The following is a 24,413-nucleotide window of genomic DNA, read 5'->3' as shown; positions in this document are numbered from 1 at the left end:
TTTTTGTCTCATTTTTATTTATCTATTACTTACAGGTCTACCTGATTATTAAAACTAAGAAAGTACTTTTTGAATTATAGTATTATACGATAAACATTCTTGCATAATTATCTTATTCTATTAACCTTTCAAATACATTATTTGCAGTGATTAATTATCAAAGGTGAATGGAAAAGGGGAATAACTTCTCTCAGTAGAATACAAATTAATAGAGCCCTGCCCAGGACCAGAATGCTTAGACGAATGGTCCAGATGTTCAAAAATTTGGTAGAAATATGCTTACTTATATCATTTAAACTTTTACTCAGTTTGCTTCTGATATGCCCAGAAGCAGAGAAGAATTTCACAGGTACAATGCATTTTCACTACAGATTCAACAAAGCCTTACCCTAACACCAGAACCCAAGACCAAGGGTCAAGAAATTTACAAATTTGGAAGAGTTACCCTCATCATTATAACTATGGACTTCAAAGAATTAACACTTTTCCACTATATTATCAAAAGCCTCCCCCCCCCTCGTTATGCCAGAACCCCTGACCCTAGGATCACAAGATTTAAAAATTCTGTTCGAAGCTCCCATTTTCATCATAGCTAAGCAATTTATTTATCAGCTCAACACTAAGGAGCAGACAGGATTAATTAATGATTAATTAACAGAATTAATGCTTTTTCACAAGATAATCAAAAGAGCCCCCCCCCCCCTCTCCTCAAGAACCCCAAAAACTGAAGTCATATATTTAAAAATTTTGGAAGAGGCATCCTTGCCTATCATAATCATGCACTTAGTTTGTTTAAATAATCTCCAGTAGTAGAGAAGAAGATTTTCAAAGAATCAATGCATTTTCACTATATAATCAATAGAGCCCCGCCCTAACACCAGAACCCCTGACCCTGCGGCCATGAAATTAACTATTTTTGAAAAGGCATCCTTATGCATCATAACCATGCACTTAGTTTGTTTAAATAATCTCCAGTAGTAGAGAAGAAGATTTTCAAAGAATCAATGCATTTTCACTATATAATCAATAGAGCCCTGTCCTAACACCAGAACCCCTGACCCTGGGGCCATGAAATTCACAATTTTTGAAAAGGCATCCTTATGCATCATAACCATGCACTTAGTTTGTTTAAATAATCTCCAGTAGCAGAGAAGAAGATTTTCAAAGAATTAATGCATTTTCACTATATAATCAATAGAGCCCCGTCCTAACACCAGAACCCCTGACCCTGGGGCCATGAAATTCACAATTTTTAAAAAGGCATCCTTATGCATCATAACCATGCACTTAGTTTGTTTAAATAATACCCAGGAGCAGAGAAGAAGATTTTCAAAGAATTAATGCATTTTCACTATATAATCAATAGAGCCCCGCCCTAACACCAGAACCCCTGACCCTGGGGCCACGAAATTCACAATTTTTAAAAAGGCATCCTTATGCATCATAACCATGCACTTAGTTTGTTTAAATAATACCCAGGAGCAGAGAAGAAGATTTTCAAAGAATTAATGCATTTTCACTATATAGTCGATAGAGCCCCGCCCTAACACCAGAACCCCTGACCCTGGGGCCATGAATTTCACAATTTTAAAAGAGGTACTCTTGCTCATCATAACTATGTACTTAGTTACTTTATTAAATATCCAGGAGCAGAGAAGAAGATTTTCAAAGAATTAATGCATTTTCACTATATAATCAATAGAGCCCCACCCTAACACCAGAACCCCTGACCCTGGAGCCATGAAATTCACAATTTTTGAAAAGGCACTTTTGCTCATCATAACTATGTACTTAGTTACTTTATTTAATAGTCAAGAGCAGAGAAGAAGATTTTCAAAGAATTAATGCATTTTCACTATATAATCAAAAGATCCCTGCCCTAACACCAGAACCCCTGACCCTGGGGCCATGAAATTCACAATTTTGGAAGAGGCACTCTTGCTCTTTATAACTATGTACTTAGTTACTTTATTTAATAGTCAAGAGCAGAGAAGAAGATTTTCAAAGAAATAATGCACTTTCACTATATGATCTATATAGCCCCACCCTGGGGCCAGAACCCCTGACCCTGGGGCCATGAATTTCACAATTTTGGTAGAGGGCTCAATGCTTATTACAATGATGCCAACAGTTTGACTGCTTAATGTCCAGGAGAAAAGAAGAAGATTTTTAAAGATTGCATTATTTTTGGTGGTTTTAGCCCCATCCCTCAGGTCCCAGGGGGGTAGGGACCATGAAATTCACAAATTTTGTTTCCCTTTACACATAGATGCCATATGCTAAAATTGGCTGAAATTGGTTCAGCGGTTTCAGAGAAGAAGCTGAAAATGTTCAAATGTTAACACACGACGGACGACGCACGACGACGGACGAAAACAGATAGCAATAGGTCACCTGAGTGACTCAGGTGACCTAAAAATGGTTGACTCAGTCTGACTCGAGCAATGAATGGCTTTAAAGTTTAATGAATATCTTGGAAATTCCTTTGCAGTAGTGTATAAAAATTTGTAGAAGGTTTATGAGGACAAAAGACTTGCCAAAAGTTCAATCATTAATTGAAGGAAGGGAGATGGTTAAAAATGACGTTTGTTCTAGTGCCCAATGAAAGTAAGCTGGGGAATAGATATGTCCTAAGTTGAGCAATTTGTCATGAAAGATCACCAAGTTATAGTTAGAGAAATAGTTGAATATCTTAACAATAATATAATTATTAAATCCCTAAAATATCATTTACATTAGACTTTAAACATATGAGATATGATAAAAACAAGGCGCACATACTTTATCCACAATGGCTAAAGAACGCATCCAAGACAAAGGAGTCGGGTTGTGATGGTTACCATGCTCATTCTGGGAAAAGATATCCTTATCCAACCATCCTATTGCCGAGATTTGGCCATTTGTGACAAATGGACTATTCTTGTTATAAAAAATAACTTGGATGGTAAGAAATATGAGACTCGGAAAAATCTTTTAACTTCTGTGAACAGAACGCTACGGAGCATGTCACATGACCTCCTGGATCACGTGATTCGCGCATGGGCAGAACGGAGGCAGATGTGCATTAAATCGGAAAGGACTTATTTAAAAAATAATAAACACCAAAACCTAATTTTATTTCTTTTATGGAAGTAATTCAATTAGTTCACGAACTTTTTGATCACCCCTCATATTTCATAGTGAATTGATTTAAACTCCTTTCAGAAACCTATTGAAGTAAAAGAGATTGCATAAAACAATCTTTTCAAGAGAATGCATAAAACAACCTTTTCCACCCCCCACCCCCTTCCACTTTCTTTTTTCTAATTTCCTACTCATACTAGTCTTTTTTGCCAATTACAGTATGTGACAAGTTGGCAATGACAAAAAAATATCAAAACATTAATGAGAAAATGGTTCTTACATCCCACGTTGGACTTGTAGCTGTTGCTCTTGGCGACAGTTGACTTGGTGATTATAATGTCTTTGAAGCTATGGCGTTTCTTGTACACAAAGAGCATGATGAGTCCAAGTAGAGTAATACTGGCTATCATCGCAATCCCAATGATCACCTTATCCAGAACCCCCTGCATTTTGGATTGCTTGACTGTTGGTTGATCTGCAAAATGTAGAACAGAATTTTCCTCTTTGACACAAAGAATGAAAAAATGGTAATACATGTACATCATATAAATGTAGTACATAATAATCAATTAAGCACTGAATTTAAATTTTGGACTTTCATATTGTCATAACAAGGAAGGCTTTGCAGATAAACTGAATGACATGCATTAGCGCATTATGAAACTTTGTCTACACATGACATGAGGAACGTCCAAAACTTAGCAAAATATTTTTTTTAAAACTACAGGGAATGAAAATCACTTTCTTTGTAAGTGTGACTGTAAGTGTAATTTTTTTTCTAAGCATATTCTTTATAACTGTGCGTGACTGTACCTCTTCTCATCCCCGTTCTGGGAGTTGGAGGCATGGACTTGTACCACGTAGTGTTAAAGATCAAACGTTCACTCTCCTGGTTGTTTCCTATGAAGGAGCCCTCATTGTTATCTTTGAAAACAGGTACCACCTAAAATTAAAAATAAACATTGAAATCATAACAAAGATTTCCTCAATATCTTTGTAGTTCTTACTAGTAAGATTTCATTTTTCATAAACAGACTAGAAGTACTGAGGATCAGCTCACAAAATAATAACCCCGTAACCCCCTCCCCCCTTCCCCAACCATCACCACTGCAATTTTTAATTTGCTGTTGGTAGCAATTATGTTGCAAAACGCATGACATACCACATCCTTCTGACCTTGTTTAAATGACCTTGAGTTCAAGTCAAGACCAGTCATAAGCCATTTTTTCCTCACTATTGGCTTCCAATGTTTGTCCTTTGCAAAATCAAATGAAAATAAGTAAATACATACCTGAACTTCATATTCCTTATTGGGGTCTAAGGACATCACATAATAGCTCTGGTTGGTGACTGTGTGTTTGTAGCTTGAGTCCAGCTTATAGGAGTCTGTATCTACAAGTTTCCAGGCTACCGAGTAACCTCGTATGTATGATGTATTGTACGGCACTGTCCAGGAGACGTTTGCTGTCACACGATCGGTATCAATATCATATGTCATGGATACAATGTTTAGGTACCAAACCAAAGGGTCTGAAAAAGAAAGCCATATTTATTTTAAAAATTCTTCTTTTTTAACTAACTACATAAGCGAAGAGGTTTTAATAGAAAGTGTCCAAGAAAACTTACAGTAACAGATCAAACTGTTACTTTGTTGGGAAAAGGAAGGAGAGGTGTTATTGCAAATGTTATTTTTACATTAAAAAATTCATTTTGTTGTGGTGGGATAATCTGCAGTTGACATTACTACCCTATATATACTATGGCATGTGCATGTGTAAATTAAAGAAACTGCATTAATTGTCTTGGGATTTGATCTATGAATTAAAAAAAAAAAACAGTGTGTAAGACCAGAAAAAGCAATTTAAACTCTGTACCACTTATATTAATTCTGATGTTCAATAAATGTAACTGGGTTAAAATCTTCTATTCTTTTTTTTTTTAATCTTCACTTCTGGCCTAACAACAGTGTAATCAGTAACATCACTGAATAAGTTCCAGTAGATATCTTTAACTGAGAACAATGTCAGGTGTTTGGTCATGCATTGTACTTTAAAAGTAGGAAAAAACTCCCTTTCTAAGTGAGAATCTAATTCATGATTGTATGTAAAGAGCAATATCAGATAAAACAATGCGGGGAGGAAGTGCAGTGTAAGTATACGGGAAGTCTACGTGAGTGGATTTCATGATGGTCTCTACGTCATCTGAGTTCAGTGGAACCAGGGTCTAAAGATGGAGAACGCACTCTTTAAGGAGGCAACAGATATATACACTTATCATATCAAGACAGGATGCAACCAGGGGCTACTGGGTTTGAAAATCTTTAAGTTCACTAATCCTTAATCCTATGCATTTATTTTTCTAATCCAACATGCAAGACCGTCATAAACAAAAAAAGATGACATGCAATAATATACGCTGTCAAGGAATTGTGGGACTCATTTCCACCGGACTCGTGGAGACAAAATAGTTAATAATAGATAACATAGTCCGATAATGCAGCTACAGGGGGGACCTAAACTCTATGTCTGATTGTGTTTATTTACAATTCTAATATTAGCAATGCCTTGAGATTCACAAAGTTACAGTCTTTATTCAGAATTATTGTTTAGCATGCAATACAGCGATTTTGATGCCCTAAATGCCGTCTGAAACCTGCTACGTCATTTAAATGTATTCTGTTGATTCTTTTCTTGAAGAAAATTCCTTGGTATCAGATAAGAGAAATGAATTCCCTTTCAACTGCTTAGATAGGGTTTAGTTATTTATGAACATACATTCTTATTCTTTCCTTTACCTAAGCTTCAACCATGTACGTTATTATCTTCAAAACAGAAGCCTGCTTTACAATATTAAAAATAATGGAAGGAAAAAAAGATTTTGCAGACGACGTTAATCTGCAGGGAAGGGGTACATCATTATAAAAACAATATACAGTACCACTGACGTAATGCTATTTCAGAAGGTGCCAAAAATTGATGGTGATCTCAGTATTATTTTCTTTCCTCAGTGGGTGTTAGATTTTTATATCACATATTCTTTAGGCATGAGATTGTTTAGAATCAAACATCAGAGATACTGTCGACAATTCTTATAAGAAGGGGGGAAAAGGTGGCATTACTAAAATCATAGCAATACCCCTTAGATGAAGCATCGTTTCTTGTCTTACATCCACATACAAAATCCTCCTCATTTGCGATCTAGTGATTGATGCCGAGGAAACTTAACCGAGTTTTTTAATTATTAATGTTGATTTTTCTTGCTGAGCTTTATTTGTTTTTTATCGCCTCTGTACGTAATACAGTAATACTGACAATGTGTATACATCATTTCTAATAGTGTACTTGAATAACTTTCACATACCAGTTACTTCCTCCCTCAAGATTTGTCTTGTATATGAGATATTTTGACTGATTTATGGGTTTTATGATAGATCAATACCGCCTTCAATGCATGTGTGTTCTCTTTGTCCTCTCTTTGAAATATTACATACATACACACTGTACATAAGGAAGGAAAAAAATTGATTACCTCCCTTGAAAAAAAAAGGGCAATTTCAATTTCTTAACTTAGTATGACAATATCTTTGGCATAATGAAATAGTGCATATACAAATATAGATAATGTACATACCCAAACCTCAGATTAAGAGTTTAATTTTTCTTAGAACATCAGAATTATCTCAAATTTATTTTCCATTTCATATTTAATTTATACTGATTTAGCAACAATTGTTCCTTTCAAAGATGTTCAGGAATTCGAAGGTATTATATGTTATTTCAATACCTATATAAAATCTTCAAAAGCTTAATTAGGATAACTTTACATTTTTATAAAAAAAATTGATAAAAAAGTTGCCAAATTTTAAAATAAAAAAGTTCTGTACAATATGAGAACAAATCTTTGAATGTGCCACACAGCATTGATGCAAGAAAGCTGCAGGAGATAGGGGAATTTATTAGACACAGGTACATGTACTTGATTTGGTCTGATCTTTTTTCGAGATGAAGAAAACCTCTCCCATCCATTACTCCCTCACTTCCTCAGATTTGAATCAAACATGGAAAACATCTTTAAGATCTCCAAGAAACAAAATTGTTTGTTTTGATTTAAAACGAAAGCTGCATTAAGCAATTTACCCAAAGATCCAAACCCCTCCCTTGGAATTAGTGAAAATTAGGGATAAACGGGAATTTATCTGAATCTCTATTGAGGGGTACAAGAACAAGGTGCTAGATTTTGGCTGGATTTCGAAGGTTAGCCCCGTGACTTTGTCTTATCTTCACAGGCGATAAAGCAAAGGGATTCAAAAAAATATCCTGTTATGAACTGCTCTCAGTAATTACAGTGCAGAGTGAGCTGTTCTACACTTGGAGCTTTATCTGATGCCTCAGCTTCCTATGTGGTGATAAGGCATGTAGTCTTATAGAAAATAATTAAACTTTTAACAGGTCAAACAAATTACCACGGTCTGCACTTTAGTGACTTATAGCTGACACCTATAATGGAAAATGGAGAGAGAGAGAGAGAGAAAGAGAGAGAATCAAACCCAAACAAAATTCTTAAATGACATTGGGAGAATTAAAACAAAATATTCATGGTACTTGCTAGATCTAATCAGTATAAAGCCTTTAAACTGTTAAACACAAAAATTCTGTAAATATTAACTTTTCTTCTATTCTGAGTAAATTACCTTCCATGGATTCAACATGAAAAACTATGTATAACTCAAAATTTGCTACAATACAATTTAACAATTTTTTTTAAAATGACTTCCCGTAGGTAATTCAAGAGTTTCTACAAATTATGAAAAGCTGAAAACTTGCAAGGTAAGTCTTTGTCAGTAGTAATATACCTTCTTCATCATCCACAGTGTCCGTATTTGTGCTCCAACTACTACCAGCCTTATTTGGGTCCGTAACGGCAGATCCTTGATTGACAATGTAGTTATGGTTACATTTTGTGTACGTTTTTGTGTCCACTTCTTCACAGAGCTCCGTCTTAAAATTCACTTCTCCGTACCACCTTTTCTTGGTTTTCCGACTTGCTAGGCTTAGTTCGACGACAACATTGTACAGTGAGTTATACATCAGAGATTTGATGACATAAGAGGGCTGAAAAAAAAAGACAGAATAAATCTTACGGTAAAAACGATATTAACATAAAATGGCACAGCTTGAAACAATGTCAAATAAATCATTCGGAATTGAGGATTGAATTATCAGGGGAAAATTTCTTTTTATTCATTAAAATTCTTAAGAATAAGAAATTTTAGTTAAGAGTCAATGCAGATGTTTTGAATGGGATGACAAATTAGTAGACCTTGTGAAGAATTCTTTGCATAAATGTAGATCAAACTTAATCATAACTCCCTGTAACCCTAGCTGTTTTATAGCTAGTTTATTACAATTTACACATTGAACAGTATTCTTTTTGTTTATCCCAACCTGCCAGAACTATATTTTTTAACACAAAATGTTCCTTCTTTTTAACAATATATTTTTTGGCATCCCCCCCAATTAGATACCTCTTTGTCCTTGGAATAAAACACTGTGTGAGAGTAATGGTCAGCTGGTTGATCGCAAGGTGGGGAATAATCCCAAACCTGACAATTCTCCATAAACCAGGTCACTGTGTAAGCATCCCCCTCCCCAAGAGGGATGGGAGGGTTGGACCACTGAACAAGAGCGGACAGAGTTGTATCCAGGGGGTCCTCGGTAATGGTGTAGTTAACCTGGATGGGCGTGTTGACAGAGGATCCACGGTTTGTACTGGCAATTAAGGAACCTGATGGAGGGTACACCACCTCTACATAAGAAAAAATTTTTTTTTGTTCATTATCAATTGCAACTCAATATTGCCCATATTTGTGATGAGATAAATATATTCTAGTTTGTATTGACTTATGATTTCAATTTTAGTCTCCTTCCACTAATACAATTCTTGATGCTGTATCAAACAAAAGAAAAACCCTTCAAGTAATTAATTCAATTTCAAACGAAGATACATTAAAACTTGATTTAAGTGAACTACCACATCCAAATGCTTCATTACTATCTGTAATTTGTTATATCCAGAAACATTAATTTGCTTTGTAACTTAACATGATTTACCCTAACAAGGAGTTCATAATAAGCATGTGTTTCACTGTATATACAGTCAGACTTCTCTTGACCTCAATTGGACTGACAAAAAACCCCTCAATATATTTGAGGATTTGAGATATTGAGGTAAAACTACACAGAGAGAAGGTAATTGGAACTTCAAACTCACTACGACATATCTATGGTATTCAGTTTATGGAAGTCAGAGATACCTAAGTTCAACTGTATATAACACTTGCATATTTAGTTTAGGGGGGTGCAGCCCCCCCCCCCCCCCCCCCTTCCCCTTTTGTTATCAAAAATATACATATTAAGATTGAGAAATCATTTTTGTTGCTGTTAGATATCATTTTTGTTGCTGTTAGATATTGCATTAATTATTTGTCCCCAGACTCTTAATCTGTTTGGCCCCTTTTTAAAAAATCCTGGATCCGCCACTGTATAAATTGAGGATTTATGATTATAATGATTGAGGATTGGGTTACGATTATAATGATTATAATGATTAATGACTGATAACAATGTCTTTATTGATGAGAACCTGTGATAAGCTTGTCGTTCTCCTGAAAATGGACATCCGTGGCCGTTCCATTCTCAGTAACGGCTACCAGCCAGAACTCAGTACTATGGAGCAGAATCTCCCTCTTCAACACCACATTCCTAGATGCTGTCTGGAAAGACAAAATATCACATTTAACATTAGCTGTCTTGAAAGACAAAATATTACATTTAACACCAGCTGTATGGAAAAACTGAAAATTACATTTAACACCATCATCTGCAAAAGAGAACAATGAAAAATCTTCAAGTGCATATAGGTAATCTTTTAATATGTTCATATAGCAGTCGGGTTGAAAAAAACACACATTTGGCTAACTTTCAAGTGGTATAATTTAAAGAGATAGCAAAGAGAATCAAACCATTTATTTCCATAAAAACAAGCACTCCAGGTTAAAGACAACAAATTTGATATAAATAATAGGCTGGTAGATTTTCCTCAGCACATCTTTGCATAAATCTTTAGTGTACTTTGATTTGGAAAGGAGCAAATCAACATAAAAATTTTTAAAGACCAATGGATTACACTATCAGTAGAATATGGTATATTGGTTTTCTACTAAAGTGAATCCATCAAATTGTTATTGACCATGCACTTGAAAAAAAAAAAGGCATACAAAATATATTATTTCTCTTTGTTTTATATTTATGACATAAAACTCTTATGAGTCTCCATCAGATATGCTTTGATAAGACTGGGCATAATCAAATTACTGGAGAAATATATCCCATTATGACCAAAGATGAATTATATGGCTCCAACAATGAATTGACAACAATCTTAGAGAAAGACAATGACGTACCAGTAAATGTAGCACATTAAACGGAGCAGATAAATATGCTTTAAAAAAAGATTATTCACAAAATTTTAAAAAAAATTCAAAACAATATTTTTAGATAAGATAAAAAAAAAAATCACCATCTATCTATATGTTAAACTTAATTTGCACCATATATAATCTATCACATTAAAAAAAAAAAAAAAAAAAAAAACTTCACTGCTTAAAAAACACTGATATCACCTGTTTCTTTACATTTTTAAGAGAGAATAGAGGGATCTAAGAAAAAAATTGAGGAAAGTTTTATCGATTATATTCTGCATATAAAAACAGCTAGTAGTGAAAAATTAGCCAAGAGGAAACGAGCATTGAAGCTAAGGCTGGTTCTCTTCTAAAGCTCAGGACCGCAAGGTGTCTGCACATCAAATGAAGCAGGTAATTTTTCAGAACAGAAAAAAGAAAATCTTCGTCCATCAGCAGGGCGTAATGAGGTGTGATTCGGCACTCTTCTGTGACAAATCCTCTCCTTACACGTGTTTTAGGTATCAACACCAGCAAATTCCCAGTTCTACCTCTTGTTCTTCAGTTTAAGTCTCAATGAACTAACAATCCTTAAATCATAATGACTCCGTTTTTATTTTCTTTCATGTCGAGCTGCACAGACAGAACTTGGAACAAAAATATCATATTATGACAGCACCGATTGAAGAAACAACTGTTTCATGTGGCGTAGATTTGTACATGTAAACCTGTATCACTGAAGTCAGAAATGATCTGTGCCAAAATAACTTTACCAAATTCATTCAGTCATCAAGTTTACAAAAACAACATCATAAACATTAATTTGTATAAGAACTACATTAAAACACATCTATTTTCATCCCAAATGTCACTCATGAATTCTGAGAGAAAGTATACTGCATGCTCTTCAAATCGTATTTCATACAAAGAATATGGTGCATATCTTAGAGATTCATATTTTGTATTGTATAAAATTATAATATATGGTAAAAGTTGGTCCTTAATTTTGATTTTCCAAAACACATTTTAGCTGTGTTTCATTAAGTATTTAGATATTATTTTTCCTATCTTGTACATACTGTAAAATCACATGGGGATTTGATTTCGTTAATAAAGAATTTTTTATTAGTTACACATATACATATATGAAATTTTACATTTCATGGTGGGTATAAAATTTGTAAATTTGTGGGTCTCTCCAAACTTTGAAAACAACAAAAATTAAACCTCCATGAAAATTGCTGATTTCATAGTATGCTGTGTATTTAAAAAAAAATAGTTTGCCATCTCACTAAAAAAAAAACCATTTTTGATTCTATGCTTTTAAAGTTTGAGTTAAATTTATTGAAAATGAAAATAAATAAAATAAAATGGAGAAGAATCATATTGCCAGTAGTTACACATATAAAAATAAATAAATAAATGGAATACATAAAAGATGTAATGAAAAGAAGGTTTTGTTTATATGCACTGTACTTCACTTTCTCAAAACAACATAAAAAGGACAGCATGATGGCCATGACATGCATCTTTTAGTAATTATATAAAAACCAATATAGATCGATATCGTATGATCTTTTTTTTTTTTAATTCTTCTCAAGTAACAACTCTTAGGCAGTAATGTTGTCAAACAATTGATATACAGACACATAACCAGTGTGGAGTTCTACATTTCGGAACTGGGTCACATTTCTCAGGGAACATTATTACGATTGTTTTGCACTTTTCCCTCTTACATAGTATTATTAGAGAGGAATCTTATTGTAAGCCATCTTCCCAGACAATTTATTTTGGGTATAGAACTTGCTGTACAAATTATTTTGTGCCCATGTAAACAATCCACAAGCAAGTGGGTTTCTTTCTAAAGGGAACAAAACATAGTACAGTAGAGCATGGTTTATTTGATAGTAAATACATAACCAAGTATTAGCTTTCCTAAAAAGCTTGTCTGACTTGAGCAAATTTATTTTTACGCGAAGAATCAAGAAAAGTTAAATCCAATGTAATCAACGTGACTCTGAGTAATGAAACGAATTCTTTTGCTAAGAAACAATAAAAGTTTAAATCAGTGGCATCAGCATAAATTTAAACTTGGAAATGAATTTATTCCATATACACTATATTTATACTTGTTATTTCCTTTTTTATGGACGTAGGGTCCGGCCGGGGGAGGGGGAGTGCCCCCCCCCCATTTATGCCGATTTATACATAGCTATATTTTATGGGTGTGTTCCCGTTTTGCACACATTTGATAATTAGGTATAGAACAATAGGTGTTAAATATGTTTTGATAGCAATTATAGTCTGATCCCCGTCTGGGATTTACCTTGAGTTACCTATATTTCACCAATGCATCATAATAAATATTTAAAAGAATAAAGTTTGAAAATTTAACATGTCAAATCCAACTGAAATTGATAAATCAGGTCTACAAATATAATTATTGCAGTCCCCCCTTTTCTTAATTTCATGAAGATAATATGAATGAGTTAATGAATTCAATCTTAATAAAAAAAATAATTAACTTGCCCAGTTAGTATCATATGAATGTACATTACAATTATAGTTTTGATTAGTATTTATGATATTTTTTTATGTTTTGAAATAGTTTTTTCTTATTATGAAATTACAGAAATAAATCAAAATTGAAAAATTATTAATGCAAAATTAATCAATTTTCTTCGTATACTTGCAATAGATTCTTTTTCTCCAAATTCACAACTATGATATAGACTATATCAATTAAGTAATTATCTTAACTGGACAAATTCCCGTTTTGCACACATTTTTTCAATACCTGAAATTCAAATGTGTGCAAAACGGGAACAAACCATTTTAGAGAGACTCAGTATGCATTGAAAATAAACATCATTAGTTAATCTGATAAAGATAATCGACAAGTGTTGACCTGACCAGCTTCATTCATTTCTGTTTTGCTGGACATGAATGATGCATTCGAGAATGGCCAAATGTTATGCAACCTGTAATGTATAATGTGATAATAATGACATATCAGCTCCAATGCTCTGGCTTGTTTGGGTGTTTAGCATGTTTCCTTTACTCTTCATGCTCTCCAGTTGATAGTTAAGATAGAATGAAGTTTCCAAGATCAAGTTATCACAAGAATTCTATTGAACGACTTGACTAACAAGCCTTAGCTAAATCTAATACTGTCTGACGCCATGACGTCAGACAATAAATCCAAGTTTAAAAAATGTCATTTTATCATAGAAGATAAATAATTTTTAAGAGAATATAACTAATTACTAAAATACTGCAGCTGTTCAAATGTCTCTATAGCTATTCACTATAACCATGTTTTACACAAATCAGTAATATTTAACACTTAATTAATTTATTTGTTCCTTTGTGCAACATTAATTCAGAAAGTAAGATTTTTATGGTATCTACATGTATATATATCATCTTGATCATAGGAGTTTTTAAAATAAAATGTAAGTAAACGTTTACGTACTAAAATTTTAATACTTTAAGAAAACAAAATCAAAACAAATGCAAATATTAATATCCTAATTCTCTTTTCTGTAGTAGGAAAGGAAGAATGAATAAAGAAAATATATGACTGGACCAGGAATCAAAGCAGGGACCCCTGTATCACTTAGTCAGGTGCTCTACCACTGAGCTTATACCCAAGCTGATATCACGGTCCATACAGCCCAAACTTCCACGTATCCTTAGAAATTAGAACAGTACTATATATCTCTAACAAATCACTTGATACAAAATTTAGTTTACTAGTTGATTGATAGATTTGTTATTGAGATATCATTGATTTAAAATATTTCAATACTATACAGAATAGTTTCATAATCTTTTTAATTTTTGAAAATTGATGGGCACTACATGTACCTGATATATGTGGGACTTAATCTAAAAATTAACTTTGAATACTTATGTTTTATACTGAATATTAAAATGCAATATTAGAGTACTTATGTTTCATGTCTTCTGGTATTTAAATATCTTGACATGATTTGCCATTTGATATAATTCAATGATGGCCCAAAAACTAAACGAATTCAAGAAATAAATACTTCGCATCCCAGCTAGCACATACCACTGCATGACGGGAGAGATATACCAGTAATAGAAAAAGGTCACCGTAATTACTGTTACGAATTATGTTAAAATATACATGTGATAGTCATGTATTAAGGGTGATATGAACCTTGGCAGTGATTATGTATGATGTGGTTACTTTGCTCTTGGAGTAATATGTACCAGACTACACTCCTATGTTAATTGCTGTATAGTATCTCAGAAATCAACAGATAGATGGCACAACCAATTATTCCAGTAACTACCATATCATTGAAGTATAGCTCTTCATGAGTAACACTGCAAAAAGATGGATTAATTATCCTAAACACTTCCTCCAAATTGACAAGATACATGACATTCATTGGTAGTTGAGTATTAATGTTTCAAGGTTTTGCTTATTCAACCCCTTTGAATTTAAATTCAGTTTGATTTTTTTTTTTTTAAAGTTAACTTTTATACTTGAATTATGAAGACAACATTTCCATAAAATTATTGTAGTATTTCAATAATTGTAACACTAGTTTACAGACAAATATTCAGAATATGTTTTTAGAAAGTGCTCCTTAAATTTTTTAATGATAGCATGCAATATAAAGCAGCTAGCATAAAATACACTGAATTTTGCATTTTACAGATCCTAAGCATACAAATAATCTAGCTCAGTCAAATTTTACCCATCAATTTATTAAATTTTTCTGGTGCAATTTGATCCCCAATGTCATTATATATAGCTAATGCATAAATCACATGTTGGAATAAAATGTATTGGAGGGAATTCAGTTCAATGTGAATTTCATTCCCCTAAAATAATCATCTGCACCCTTCCCCCCCATTCAACTCCTTGGAGACAAATTATATGAGGATCAAAAATAATTTCTAAAGCACTTGTTTTATTTCAAAATAGATCATCCTAAATGTACAATATGGAATCGGATCTTTGTGCCATAAAATCTTTATTAAATAAAAATTGCTTTGTCAAGCTTCACAAAATATTCATACTGGCCTTGAAGCTTTGATTAAGTTTTATAAAAAGACTTCACAAATAAAATATCAGTCGATCCAACTCTGCTGGTGGTATCTCTGCAATAGTCCGATTTTTATTACGATTACAACATCAAGTACCGTGAAGAAGTTTGATGTTAGCTGAACTTCAAGTGCCTGCTTCATTAACAAGATATATTAATAATGAGAAGAACTAGAGGATTATTGGAACTTGTACCAGTGATGGGGGCCAGTCATGAGAGGTCCATAATGTCCATATAGTTATTTTTTGCCCCATCTCCTTCCTTTTATCTGTACACTGATAAGAAGATTCTTCAGAGAAGCAACAGACAGTTATAAAAACAGCCTGATATTCCGTAGATCTTGCTGTATTGAAACATTAGAGAGGTATGTTTGCTAAATATTTCGAGTGCTGTTCTAGCATCTGGGACGGCAGCAAGCCCAAAACTCTCAGCAACAGGTGGGAAGCTCAGGCATTTTTCATCACCTATTTTCACTAATTTACTGAAAGGTAACACTGAAGATATATGCATATACCCTGAACCATGTGAGAAATATTCTCGAGAGCACTCATTTGACCCGAGTTTGACTGGTTTCAATAAAAAAGGCCGAATGAATTTATGTACATGATTTTATTCATGTGATTACTTAGAGTTTACATGCGCTTCAAAGATCGGCCACACAAACTCGCTGGTTTCGCACTGTCAGATTCAATATGGATGAAGTCTAGCTTATATATATTTTTTACCTAGCTGAGATTAAGTTTAGAAACAGGATGAGCCTATTTTAATCGTTAGCTGGCAGATAAAATTAGGTGACACATTATGGGGAATGTGAGCAAATTATGATCTGCCTTCACAATATTAACTCGGCATGGCATAGCAATAAAAAAAATTTGATTTATGGATTAAAAATCTTTCATAATATGCCTGATAAAAATAGATGTAGAATTATTGATACAAGTCTGAGGATGGGTGTATTAAGAACCTGAATTTTATGTACAGACTGATAAATAGATATGAACATGATGAAGAAAGTGATAAATGTCGTGTCAATTTCTCATTAATTTGTTAAGCTATATTGATAACAATTATTTAACTTAGAAAACAGATTTTTTTCCCTCATGATACATAGACAGTTTTATGTCTAATTTAAAGTTTTTGCTTATCTATTTTATATATTTGCAAAAGAGGCAAAATGTTTCAGGTTCTTGTTAGTAAGGACTTCAGTGTCTAACACAATGCTAAATCAATGACTGGAAGACAAAAACAATGGTGGACATTCTAGATGTTACAGAAAACTACTCACAGTCATTTTTGCTATTCTTTGTTTGTATATAATTTTATTATGTTTTTTTTTTACACACTATGCTTCCAGATAAATAAACGTCTAATCAAATTAAAGTTCTTTCTTACCCCACATAAAATAAGGAGGACATTTAACATACACTCTTACGAAATTTTTTTTTTTCTCGGATTTACATGCATCTATCAAAACTAAGTTAGTCAGAATATATCAAGTTAAACCTGAAATGTGTTAAGATTTAAAAGAAGTAAAATATTAGCTATTACCAAAGAAAGCCTTTAAATCATATTTCATCATTATCAAGACCCCAGACCTAGGTAAACAAAGTCTTTAGCAGGTGATAAGTTGAGTCTAAGATCTTCCTGACATCAATACCCACTTTGATGAAGTTAATTTTGATAGTACTAAAACCAAAACTGAAAGAGAATCAGCCCCGTAAAAGACCAAGACATGAAAAGCTTTCACTAAACCACAAATTCCAGACCATTATAATTAACATACTTCTGAGCACTTTTCCATCAGCGCACTTTAAAATTCAACAAAGCAGTGCTAAGCCAAGAGCAACAACAGTGTCATCAGTGACATCTTTTATAGGTACATGTTTCACTTAATATGATAGATACTGGTTATTTTCATAATTTCTTAATCAATTCAAATAAATTTTGTTTATTAGAATTAACTTTAATTGCCTTTCTAACAACATGGTATCTTAATTGTAAAAAGAAATATGAACATTGTCATACTGTTTAAATAGTAGAATATTAGCATAATTTTAATTGGGTTTAATTCTCAAATTTTTTTTTCCATATTGGCCATTAAAAGTTCTGTTTTCAGACTGTTCTGAAGTTCTTGCCCCATTGGCCTTAAGTTCTGACCTCATATTGTTCCCAAGTTCCTGCCCCATTGGCCTTTAAAGTTCTAACCTCAGATTGTTCCCAAGTGCTTAAATCTCTCTCTCTCCATTTTTACCTGTATGACCTCGGTCCAGGCCCTTGTCTGTGGAGTACCAACTGGTTCCTTGGCCATAAGGACATAAACAAAGGCCTGTCTATTGCCAGATACCAGTTCCGAGGTGGGGGTGTCCCAAGCTATTTCTATTTTCTGTGTACTTTTGAAAGGTACCACTACCGGCTCCATGCTGAATGTCCACTGACCAGTACTTGGGGATGCTGCAATGATTCAGATAAGTGCAATCATTAAGTTAAAATGAGGAGAGGAATAATTAATATGTGTAATTATCGGTAAGTGTTAATTGGAATTCAAGAAGGACCAATGGAAGTGTTGGGAGTTTATTTTTTGGGGGAAAACCTTTCCTGAATGTATCTGTATAAGCAGATTGTTATTCTCATTTTGAAAAGTCAATGAATCTATAAATTGGCATAGCCATTGATAAAGATTATGCTAATATATCAATCTCTCTAAAGAAAATATTAAGTATTTGATGGCCTTGATCCTACAAAATGTTGGTATATATATGATATACATGTTGTCAGTGTGTTATTAATAATAACTAGCTGGCAAATTCTGGTCACTCAACCCTGTATCCCGTCCCTGGTAACAGGTTCTGATGTTTTAATTTCCCTGTTTATCTTATCAGAGACTATCTCCAGTAGCAGTCAAAAACTGGCCAAAATCTAGGAGTTGCCAACACATGGAGGGGGAAATCAAAACTAATTACAGTGTAGCCAGTCATAACCAGAGAGTGTGTACAAGAATACTCCCAGGAAAAACATGATGGCAGTTTGGTCAGTTTCGGACTTGGCTTGTCTGGAACTCCACCAACACACACAATGGTTAACTGACACAAAATCCACAAAGATTATCTTCCTGAAATAATTACTTCTTGCCTCTAATTCTCCTTAGATTCCCACATAAAGAGTCTAGCCAATTAGACAGCTCTAAACCAGAAGCAAATAATGAGGCCAGAGCAACTTTAAGAGTCTCTGTATTTTTTTTTATTTTCGGAGGGGGACCAGTTTTATTGCATTTTGACTGTTCCTGATCATGTGAACAGGATCCTGAAGAATATTCTGGCTGATGACATAGAGCAATATAAAAAAGAAATAAAACTTTTTTTTTGGCTCTGGGAATGAGGTAATAAATAATAATATTCTCTTACACAAGAAACTAAGGAAAATGCACAAAGCTTGCTTAAAAGTATATATACTTGTATATACATGTATCTGTTAAAAAAATGGTGATAAACAATATGGCCTAAACGTTATTCATATTTCTATTTACATGTATTATAAAATGAAGTCAACAAGTTCAAATTGTGTTTAAATTGAATTCAAAGGCCAATCCTAATAAATTACCTGTGTTCAAAATGTTTGCCTTGAAATCACATGCTACCCTGCATCCTTTTTGCTGGAAAAAAAAGAGAGATAAATTTCATGGTAGACCTAGAAACTTGGAACTTATCAATTTAACCCATTACTTAATTTTTTTTACAATTACATTCATCTGTATTGAGCTGAGAAGCTAAATATTAGAACATATTGCCTGCTATGTCATGATTCACAGAATTCCACATTAACTCAGTCTGTTCATATGCTTTCAATTAATAATTTGATGTTAAGATGAATCAAACATTTACAAAGGAAAAAACATCAGATTTGAGTTTAAGAAAAATGGCTACAGCAGACAATTACCTATTTTCGAATAAAAGAGAGGACAAAGTAGTCTCCACTGACATTGAAATTTCAAATAAAAACAGCTTTTATAAAAATCAATACAATGTCATCTTACACATTTGTCTCCATTGTGGCATATTTCTGAGAATATTTCAGGCCTCAGAACAAGAGGTTCACACATTTTCCAGCACTGCAAACAAATAAACAATTTAATGAGTCAATTAATGTATGAATTTATGTTTTCAAAGATTTTTTCTTATATGCATGTATTTTGTTAATTTTTTTTTTTTTTTTTTTTTGCATTATAATACAGCTTTTAAGTACTATATACATGCTTTAAAGTATTTGCCTCATTTTGAATTTACCCATATTTTTTTTAAATATCTCTAAAGTGTTTTGTGCATTTTATTAAATCAGCCAGGATTAAACTTCATAAATAAGTGATTTGGTTGCAAATTTGAGGCAAAAATAAAATAAATAAATAAACGGAAGTCAGAATTTCATTTTACAGCATACATATATGTATATAATCATGGAATCTCTGTTAATTATCACGTCTATGAAAATTAATGCCATTCACAGGAAATCTTCATTTTCATTGAAAAATCTGGTCTCCCGGATCGTCATCATATCCTTCCATTGATCAGTAAGGTACAAGGATGCTAAATCTACCCCACTCATCTTAATGAAATTAAACCTTGCCTGTTCCACTTTTTTCTTAATGGATATTGAAGTGAAAATAGTGGCGAAAAATCAACTCTGTATATAATCATGGTTAATGAATGACCTTGTGAATATAGCCTATACTTTAATCATAATGGTTTTAGACTTGTAGCAAATGTTGTAAAAAAAATTTCTTTATTATCTTATTAAAAGGTTTGAGAGGCGATGACATGCATTGATATTATAATGGAATAAATAAATCTGAGACAATGGGAGATGGAGCACTTTGATGGGGGATATTTTTCAGCTGAGGTTTTTTGTTAAATTAAACATGAACATACCACATCACAGCTCTTCCTCTTGAAGCAGGAGTTATCATCATACGGAGCTCTGAGTGTCTGTGAATGAATGAATTTTTTTTTTTAAATTCTCAAATGCTAAGTCAAAATTTTTTTTATAAAATTGTTTCTAACTGCGCATTTGATAAAAATATATGAAATGGCCAAAAAAGGCACTTCAGATTAAATATCAATGCAAAATAAATATTCAAATATATTCTTGATTATCTGTGGAATTTCTGTGGAACTTAGAAAAAAAAATCCTATTGGATTATTCACTACTGAGATGTCTGCAATTGCTAATACACCTTAAATACCATGAAAAATATATATTCAAATAAAGAGCTGCATGTACAGTTTTACAAGATACATTTGTACAGTTTGGTAAAATTACCAAAAATGGTTTCAATTTTCTTTTTGTGGCTCTTTTCATCAAACTTTTAGTATCAGTTCAATTTTAATAAAAATCATCAAGGTATATGTATGTGGGTTCTCAAATTCAAATTTTTTTTTTTTTTTTTTTTTTTTTTTTTTTTTTTTTGCAAAAGGCAAAAAAAAAAAAAAAAAAAAAAAAAAAAAAAAAAAAAAAAAAAAAATTGCATACCTCACTTGAAAATATGGTTAGTATTTTTTCATTATAACTTTGTTTAAAATTTTGCGATTTAATTAGTCTTTGGTCAAACATTTTTAGCTAGTTCTATTTTGAAAGGGGTGGTAAGCCAAATACACAGTTTCAATATATATCAATGTATATGAAGCTTTCAGTATTACTTATGTAGATATAGGGTTTCTGAATTTCCTTTTTTTTTCGTGTCCTATTAGCTTATCTCTGAAGATTTTAAATGCAAAGTTTTATGTTGCAATGTAGTTCCTCCTCTTTCATGGGTGATAAATATCTTTTAATTTCTCATAGATTTGTCTATAAAAGAAAAAATCAAGGGGGGCAAATAAGCATTTTGAAACATGCACCTGTGTTTTGCATGTTTAAATAAAACTGCCACCAAAGCAAATAAAATTCCAAACAAATTAATCAATTTGTCTCCAGGTTGGTTAACCTAATAATAACATGTTTCCACATAAATTCTTTTTTCTATGACAACAACGTTACCGAAAAGTATTGAAAGTGAAAACATAAGGGGTATTACAACAAGATTGATTAGTTCTTGAAGATTATCATGCAGGTATACCCAGGAAAAGGGGGATATTTTGGCATCCCCCAGATGAAGCACATGCTGAAATAAGTGACTGTACAAGTTGTTGCTTAAATCTCACTCAATCATAAAATTAACTTCTTAATCCAATTTTTCACCCCAATACTGCATTAGGTAGCCTTTTATATGCCTATTGCAAAGTGCATGCATGGCTCTGTGCATGGAATCAGCCTTTTAGCACTGTCATGGTGCAATATTTACCTTGCATGATTTAGAACACAATTTTTATCCTGTAAATTTTGGAGGCATAAAATTCATCATGCCCAAAAACACTGACAATGTATTATCATACCTTCCTCATTTAGTGCAAAATGTTTCTACTAAAAGTAAAATGTTTCTACTAAAAGTAAAATGTTTCTACTAAAAGCAAAATGTTTCTACTAAAAGTAAAATGTTTCTAATTATCAGGATTCATACTGTTCTCCAAATATTTGATGTTTTATTTTATTTCCATTGTCATTTATTGAAAATAGCACTGGTGACACTTATTCTCTTTCTAGAAGTGAACAGGCATTGCCTATATTCACGAGATGGCATGTCCAACTTCTCTAAAGCGAATACCTGCAGCGTGTAGCCGACTGTGCTTCCGTGTATCTCCACATAAGTCTTACTTTGAGTAATATTTCTCTACCATTTTGATTTGTCATTACCTCAGTTTATGCTTTGGTACTTTTAAAGTTTTTGAAAACTTATAACAAGTTTCGTTTCAGGTTGATCAAGCTGATGATGATGACCTCCAAGATACATGTATCATAGTATCGAAATGAGTACGGTCAAACTATATTTATTCCGGATAAAAAATGTCAATTCGAACACGCTTTCTTAATATTGGTCATAAATTTCTATCTATAAGCTGAAATCATCAATGTGTTATTTAATTTTCTTCTCTTTTAATTTAAAAAAAAAATAAAATTTGTAAATGCATAAAAGAAAATTGAAAAAGACACACATTTAACTTGGCGCAAAACGCCTTATGGAATCATGACAAAGAAACAACATTTGTTTCTCATTCTTTTTTCGCAAAATATTAATGTGACTGTAAATTAATTATATAAAAACAACTAGATACACATAAAAGTAATAATTATTACATTTAAAGAGGGAGTGTATTATTTTTAAAAAGTATACCTCTTGCAGGCACCTTGCTCGACACCGTGCTTTAGCGATTGGTCCAACATCAATTGCTGAAGTCCAAATGGAAATCAAAAGTACGAAAGTCACAATCGTCAACAAATTATCCATTGTTTTTTACAGTAAAAATCTAATAAATCCAGCAATTCCAAACAATGTCACGAAGTTACTGACCCATTACGTGCGGAGGTACTCAGGGAAGTTATTTCCGTAAATATTGAACCCAGCAAATACTTTGTGCCCGCGCACTCATAGCGTAACTACTTTATAAGTGCCACTGGTTGTTGTTAAGGAATGTCGGAAACCTTATCTATATCAAATTTACATCGGAGATGAATTATTAAGAAAATCGGTGATAAAACACTCTCCTATTAATTACAACAAAAACGTGTGTAGAAAAACAGAAAGGTTGGGCCTCGATCTTCAAACGATAATCTTCGATCACATGGCCTCTCCTTGTTAATCCCTAATTAATTGTAATATTCACTAAGGCTGCTAATATCCACAATTCAGAGACGTCTTAGGTGCCAAAAGTCACTTTTCTTAACACCTTGAGGGGTAGTTTTAACAGCTTTCACCATCTAACCCCAAGAACCTCTTACACGAACCCCAAATACATTAACTCCAACCGAAAGAAAAAAGAAAACATGTAGCGATGCTTTTTTTGCTGATTCAAGTCCAAATGAGAAGAATTACACATAAAAATAAACATTAAACTATTTGATGAGATGAGGTTAGTTCGCTCCTTTGCTTCACGTGCATAAGAATTGAATGTTTCTCTTCCTCTGTTGACTATACGTACGTTTACTCGGAACAACTCAGACAGTAACGCGAATCCCTATACTCTGTATCTCTTCTTATCACTAGAACCCTACGTAGGCTTGCAAACAAATCACATCAGACATGCCATAGAATTCATCCACTCTACCGCTTCTAAAACCTACTGATATTCACTTTGATAAACTCCAGTTTGTGTTTTTTAGCCATTTTTATATCAGAGACAATCTGGGTCAAATCGAGTTACTTAAATATAAAAGGAACTCATATTTAATGCATCTTCTAAGAAGAAGCAGAAAAGCAGAAAAGTTGTAATGGCAAGAAAAAACCCTTCTGTTCTTGAAATAAAACAGTATTGTTTCAAAAGTAATAGGAAATCTTAATTATATCACGAACAACAAATAAACAATCTTCATTAACTAAGTTATCAGAATTGGGGGGTCAGGTTTCTCAAAGGAAGACGATAGGACAGGGTCTGAATAACATTCATTTCAAAACCCCTTGACCCCTGTTGTTCTTAGGTTAAAAACGCTTTGTTAATAAGCAGGGGTAATTGATGAATACTTTGCTTCATAATTCCAGCAGAATTGTTTATATACAATTCGCACGATCTGCTCGTACCAATTAACCCCCTCTGAGCGAAAGCATTCTTTTTGCACAACATAAACATGTAAATAAGAAAAGTGCGTATGCAACAGACTATACATCG

General features: G+C 33.0%; 1 protein-coding gene across 1 annotated transcript in view; it reads right to left on the bottom strand.

Moving 5' to 3' along the window:
- The window catches only part of LOC133203964 (uncharacterized), a 44,335-nt gene extending 20,785 nt beyond the window's left edge, over nucleotides 1–23,550 (bottom strand). Inside the window, exons 1-11 of the mRNA XM_061339759.1 lie at nucleotides 22,925–23,550; nucleotides 20,589–20,645; nucleotides 19,700–19,774; nucleotides 19,267–19,318; nucleotides 17,921–18,120; nucleotides 9,766–9,895; nucleotides 8,648–8,928; nucleotides 7,976–8,234; nucleotides 4,415–4,653; nucleotides 3,937–4,066; nucleotides 3,404–3,598 (exon numbers count right to left, since the gene is read on the bottom strand). Of these exons, the coding sequence (XP_061195743.1) occupies nucleotides 3,404–3,598; nucleotides 3,937–4,066; nucleotides 4,415–4,653; nucleotides 7,976–8,234; nucleotides 8,648–8,928; nucleotides 9,766–9,895; nucleotides 17,921–18,120; nucleotides 19,267–19,318; nucleotides 19,700–19,774; nucleotides 20,589–20,645; nucleotides 22,925–23,038 (1,732 nt within the window). The 5' untranslated portion in view covers nucleotides 23,039–23,550. The remainder of the gene's footprint in view (nucleotides 1–3,403; nucleotides 3,599–3,936; nucleotides 4,067–4,414; nucleotides 4,654–7,975; nucleotides 8,235–8,647; nucleotides 8,929–9,765; nucleotides 9,896–17,920; nucleotides 18,121–19,266; nucleotides 19,319–19,699; nucleotides 19,775–20,588; nucleotides 20,646–22,924) is intronic.
- Nucleotides 23,551–24,413: the final 863 nt, after the last annotated feature.

Source organism: Saccostrea echinata, unplaced genomic scaffold (genome assembly GCF_033153115.1).
Source record: "Saccostrea echinata isolate AGI-Se365-2 ecotype Australia unplaced genomic scaffold, CSIRO_AGI_Sech_v1 ptg000002l, whole genome shotgun sequence".
NCBI lineage: Eukaryota > Metazoa > Mollusca > Bivalvia > Ostreida > Ostreidae > Saccostrea > Saccostrea echinata.
This window is presented reverse-complemented; position numbering and strand designations above follow the sequence as displayed.